Below are 6,284 nucleotides of genomic sequence, written 5' to 3' on the forward strand. Positions count from 1 at the left end.
CCCTCCCCATCTCCCCTTCCCCGTCCCTCCCCATCTCCCCATCCCCATCTCCCCATCCCCATCTCCCCATCCCCATCTCCCCATCCCCATCCCCCCGTCCCCGTCCCCGTCCCCGTCCCCATCCCTCCCCTCCTCCCCATCCCCATCCCTCCCCTATCCTGTTCCCTCCCCATCCCTTCCCATCCCTTCCCATCCCTTCCCATCCCTATCCTTCCCCTCTCCCTCCCACCCCTCCCTCCCCTAATTCCATTCGCCTGTCGTATACCTTACCCCAACGGCCCAGACACACACACAGGCATGGCTCTCCCTAACATCCCAACACCCAAACATGCCCCTTCCCTCCACCACCCACACACCACTCGACCCACTCAAGCCTGAGTCCTTTTTCTCACACTGGCCCAGCCTGGAGTAAGGTGTGGGCAGCTTTCATACATCTGCCTCTCCCAAAACAACAACTCTGACCCAAAGCTTGCACCCCTCCCCACCTCCCCACAGCTAAACCATTCGTCAGGGCAGGAGCCTTCAGACCTTGCTGGCAATCTTAAAAGGGCAGAGGTTGGAGCTTGGACTGTTATCCCGCGCAAATCATTTAATAGATGGCCTTTCTCTCTGGGCCCAGTCATTAATTGCGAAGAGAAGAGCTACAGTTCGAAAGCAGGGGTCCCAGAAGTCAATAGCAATCTTTTGTAAAGACTTTTCCCCCTTTCCCGCTACACTTGAAGTCTCTTAAAATCTACAGGCACACCAGACTCGATACGGTAACTTTTGATTCTCTCTGTCTCCACAGGTAGTGTCAGACCTGCCGAGTTTCTCCAGCATTTTCTGGGTTTTTTTCTTTCAAACAGCGACAGGATTTTGCTTTTACAAGATACCTTACACTGCTTTTTTTCAGCTCACTTCGTCTTCATAATTTTTTTTAAAAATGTGATAACTCTGACCTGGAAACCTTGCCCCATTGTTTATTTTTTTTGGGTGGGGAAGCAGCTGTTGCAGCTTGGGTAGGTTTAATACCCTCGTCCCAGGTTTTTAAAAAAAAATAAAACATTTCTCAGAAGCAACAGCCGTTGTGGCAAAATAAAACATTTGCCTGTACGTTATAAACTAAACATTTTCCAGCAATGATTCTAATACAGGAGCTCTCCCTATCTCTCTGTCTCTCCCCGCCTTTTCCTCCCCACCACCCCCATTCCCCACCTCACCTTTCTGTCATATCCCGCTTTCCTACACACTCCAATCTTAGCCACCTCACTTGGAATTGGCAATAAATGCTAAATGCAAGAGGAGAACTGGTATTAACACACGTGTCATTTGCAACGTTATCATCTTCAGGGTTAGAATTAAGTATTTTTTAAAAACAATGGGGCTGTTTCTTCTCTTGCTTCTTCTCTTTACGTCCGCCCCCCCCCCCCACCCCGAGTTGGGGTTCTATCACTGTTCACATTATACCGTTCTGTTCTACTGTGCACCTATTCTATTCCAGTCTGACGGCCGAAGGTGAGAAAGAGGGCGAGGGGACTCAATCCAAATGCAAGGATGGCTTATTGGGTCGAACGACCTGTTCGTGGGCTGGAAATGTATTTTATTGGGGTCAACGAATCACTTGTCCCCCACCTCTCCCTGTACTCCTATAAAATAGATCTCAATGGAGATATGACCCCTCTCCAGTCCATAAGACATAGGAGCTGAACTGTTCCGAAGAAGGGTCACTGGACCTGAACAGTTAGCTCTGCTTTCTCTCCACAGATGCTGCCAGACGTGAGTTTCTCCAGCAGCTTCTGTTTTGGATTGCCAACACCCGCATTCTTTGCTTTTCGCTTCCGAGACAAAGGCGATTCAGCCCATCCAGTCTGCTCCACCATTCAATCGGATCCTCATAGCTGATCTGATAACCCTCTAGCCCACTCTCCTGCTTTTTTTTAAACCCTTGATCCCCCTCCTGATTAAACATCTATCCTCGGCCTTGAATATACCCAATGAGCCAGCCTGCACAGCCTTTTGTGGGAAAGAATTTCACAGCTTCATTCCCCTCTGAGGGAACAAACTCCTCATCTTAAATGTACAGCTCCTCATTCTAAGATGATGCCCCCCTGGTCCGAGACTCCCCCTTCAAGGGAAACAAGCTCTCCGCATCTCTCCTGTCAAATTGTCGAAGAATTGTGTGTAAAACCTCCCCCCTCCCCAAACATAACAGAAAGGGCTTTTTATGGCAATGTCCGTACCTCTGAGACAGGAGGCTCAAGTTCAAATCCCACCTGAGGTGTATGAACAGGTTGACTAAAATATAAGATCCTGGGGGGGGGGGGCGGGGGGGAGAGGTGGACATTTCCTCCTGATAGAGATTCTAGAACTTGCGGGGATGTGTGTGAGGGGGGGGGGAGGAGAGATGTCACTTTTAAAGTCACCCATTTAAAACAGAGGAGGTGAAATTCTTTCTCAAAGTCGTAAGTCCTTGAATATTTGTAACACACCGAGGTAGATCGACAAAATAGAAGTGAAAAGGTTATGGGGGGGGAGGGGGGCGGGGGAGGGGAGGCGAGAATGTACAGTAATCAGATCAGCCATAATCTTAGTAAATGGTAAAGCAATCTTGAGGGGTTGAATGACCTGCTCCCGCTGGTTTGTACATTTAACCCCTTGTCCATGGAATGGGAAGCTGAATCTTCCAATGGCCACGAGGCTAATTGGACACTGAATATTTCGGTTACCTGAGGGAGGGCAAACCTGGACACAATGCGAATTATTTGACGCAACTTCATTCGTTTTATATGACAAAACAAAATCCACCTCCTTTGTTCAAACTCTTGGGATTATGGGAACTGAATACTGTAACCTCTTATCTGCACTTGATATTAAAAAAAAGGAGGGAGATTGCAGCTTTGAGAGAACTTCCAACTGAAACGAGAGGAACTACCGTGACACGGACACAAACAGTAGCTCCGTCTCAGTGGGAGTTACATCTCCGCGCCAATAGGTTAAAACATAAAGTCTGAACAGAAAGCCGGACAGTGAAAAGCCACTAGCAAGTTCTCAGCAAAAGAAATAAAAGTCAGTCAGTTACAGGGATGAAATATTGAGGAAAATCGGACGGGAGAGATTCCGGTTATAGATATTGTAGCCCACACCATCTATTTTAGACCATGCTGTAAGTATCCTTTAATGTCTCTTACACACACACACACATGCCCCAGAATCCTGGGTATCTAACCTCATTCGCTCTTTTGTCATGTCTCTCCAGGTATCTGAAAGGTTCGATATGTTATCTCTCTCTCTCTCTCTCACACACACACAATTTAATGTTCCCAAGGAGACAGATGAACTGTACAGAAAAGGACCAGGTTCATTTGAGACGTCGCCACTCGATTTTAAATCACCTCAAGTGTCGGCTCAAATGGGCATTAGAACCAAGTATTGTACCTCCCAGACACGAGCCGCCCTCCGCTGCGGATGCAGAATTAAATTTCTCCCAAATGCTCCCAACGTAAACACTTGTCACACCGGGACTGTCCCAGAAACATATCCCAGTCCCACTAAAGGAAGGCGGCAGCTCCGTTCAAGGAACTGCCATTCGTGTACCCCTTCCCTTCCTTCTCTACCTGCCCTGGGGGTGGGGGGAATCCAATAAGAAATAGGGGCGAACTGAACCATTACAGGGGAAAATGCAGCCCCAGGACAGGACAAAACTGCCCAGACTCTCAAATCAATCTGGGGGGAGTGTCTGAGAGCCGGCTTTTTAAAAGGGAGGGGAAAAAAAAACGAAAACATGAATTGGATCTAAATAATTCAGTTTTTTTTAAAAATCAGAGATAGTAAACGACCATATCCACCCAACGGCGGAGAAGAATTGCTGCCTCCACCTTTGGATGCACATTTAATGAGGTCCTAATTCCTCTTGGATTAATCAAACATTCTGGGTACATGGTGGGCCCCACCAACATATGTGAGCAGCTTCAACAGAGGCAGCAATACACACACACACACAGTGTCAATGTCCAGGTTCGACATCTCAGCACCACCCCACTCCTCCCAGCCTCCTCCCTCGGCTGTGTTTTCATTTCGGAATTCGCAGTCTGTACAAAATGCGGCTGATCAGCTTTCCCCGAGAGCTTGGGCTGAACTGGCAGAAACTTTTGTGTGTGTGTCTGTATTGCAAACTCCCTACAGCAAAAAAAAACCAAAAAAAAATAGAAACAAAGTCCATTTTCCTTCCAAGTTGCAAAATCCGCTCTAAACTGTTGGGAAAGTGCTGAAAGTGCAGGAACATCTCTCTCTCTCTCTCTTTCTCCCCTCCAGCTTCCACGGTGCCCCTTCAATCCCCGAGAGTCCAAGAAAAAACACCCCCTTCCAGCCCGTCGCTCCCAGTTCCCCACCGGCGCCCCGCGGCCCAGAGGTAGCCTCGAACTTTTCCTTACCTTCTTTGATGTACGGCTCGGATAGGGATACGGAGTAAATCCTGGCCGGGGCACCGACAGCAACATTTTCTTTTTTTAATGTCAAAGGAGGAGGCTGACGTCAGCACGGGAAGTTGGAATGATCTGAACTGGGACTGAGCATTGCTCTCTCCAACTACCAGGTCCTAGCGCCAGCACCATCCACCCGCCACACACGCATTGGGCCACCCTCATGTCCAGTGAGGGAGGGGTGGGATTTAGTAGCAGGCCCAATGCCGCAAACCAACCTAAAAAAGTACCAGGATGAATTATTTCTGAAGCCACCCATGTGGAAAGTAAGCTGGAGCATTTAGAATGGAAGGTGCGCCGCGGTGGATAGTAAGAACGAGGAGCAGGCCATTCAGCCCGCCGACCCTGTTTCTGATCATGGGGAGCAAAGTGAGGGCTGCAGATGCTGGAGACCAGAGTTGAAAAATGTGGAGCTGGAAAAACACAGCTCCCACCCTGCCCCCTCTAAAAACTCCATCCCATATTCCCAATTCCTTCATCTCCGCCGCATCTGCTCCCAGGAGGCCCAGTTCCAATACCGTACAGCCCAGATGGTCTCCTTCTTCAAGGACTGCAATTTCTCCTCCGACATTGTCGACGATGCCCTCCACCACATCTCCTCCACTTCCCGCTCCTCCGCCCTTGAACCCCACCCCTCCAATCGCCACCAGGACAGAACCCCACTGGTCCTCACCTACCACCCCACCAATCTCCATATACAGCGTATCATCCGCCGTCATTTCCGCCACCTCCAAACGGACCCCACCACCAAGGATATATTTCCCTCCCCGTACCTATCAGCGTTCCAGAGAGATCACTCCCTCCGCGACTCCCTCGTCAGGTCCACACCCCCCACCAACCCAACCTCCACTCCCGGCACCTTCCCCTGCAACCGCAAGAAATGCAAAACTTGTGCCCACACCTCCCTCCTCACCTCCCCGCAAGGCCCCAATGAGTCCTTCCATATCCGTCGCAAATTCACCTGCACCTCCAAACACATCATTTACTGTATCCGCTGCACCCGATGTGGTCTCCTCTACATTGGGGAGACAGGCCACCTACTTGCGGAACATTTCAGAGAACATCTCTGGACACCCGCACCAACCAACCCAACCGCCCCGTGGCTGAACACTTTAACTCCCCCTCCCACTCCACCAAGGACATGGAGGTCCTTGGCCTCCTCCATCGCCAGACCCTGACCACACGACGCCTGGAGGAAGAGCGCCTCATCTTCCGCCTAGGAACCCTCCAACCACACGGGATGAATGCAGATTTCTCCAGCTTCCTCATTTCCCCTCCCCCCACCTTATCTCAGTCCCAACCCCTGGATTCAGCACCGCCCTCTTGACCTGCAATCTTCTTCCCGACCTCTCCGCCCACACCCCCTCTCTGGCCTATCACCCTCACCCTCACCTCCTCCCACCTAAAGTACTCCCAGCGCCCCTCCCCCAAATTCCCTCCCCCCTACCCTTTATCTTAGCCTGCTTGGCACACCAGCCTCATTCCTGAAGAAGGGCTTATGCCCGAAACGTCGATTCTCCTGCTCCTCGGATGCTGCCTGGCCTGCTGTGTTTTTCCAGCACCACATTTTTCAACCCTGTTCTAATCATGACTGATCTCACATTTTTTTCCCACTGCGAGCACACTTCGAGGGCTTGGATGTTGAATCTACACCCCCCGCCCCTGCCCCCAGCTGAAATCTGGGGACGGGGGGGGGCAGTGGTGGTGCTTCCTGGGAATTTATGTCTTCTGGGAAACCCCGACCTACTGTTAGACATCCCCATACCCTGAGATACATCTCGATTTCCCATGTAGCTTTTCCCAACATGTACACATTCTATTCTTCAT

At 50.3% G+C, this 6,284-nt stretch overlaps 1 protein-coding gene across 4 annotated transcripts in view; it reads right to left on the reverse strand.

Moving 5' to 3' along the window:
- Nucleotides 1-4,500, reverse strand: part of LOC132805834 (RNA-binding motif, single-stranded-interacting protein 2-like) — a 339,644-nt gene extending 335,144 nt beyond the window's left edge. For 3 of the 4 annotated variants that reach the window (XM_060821132.1, XM_060821135.1, XM_060821130.1), the window contains exon 1: nt 4,410-4,500. In XM_060821132.1, coding sequence (XP_060677115.1) covers nt 4,410-4,475 — 66 coding nt within the window. In that variant the 5' untranslated portion in view covers nt 4,476-4,500. The remainder of the gene's footprint in view (nt 1-4,409) is intronic. The other variant, XM_060821137.1, reaches the window with a different exon arrangement.
- Nucleotides 4,501-6,284: the final 1,784 nt, after the last annotated feature.

Source organism: Hemiscyllium ocellatum, chromosome X (genome assembly GCF_020745735.1).
Source record: "Hemiscyllium ocellatum isolate sHemOce1 chromosome X, sHemOce1.pat.X.cur, whole genome shotgun sequence".
NCBI classification, from domain to species: Eukaryota; Metazoa; Chordata; class Chondrichthyes; order Orectolobiformes; family Hemiscylliidae; genus Hemiscyllium; species Hemiscyllium ocellatum.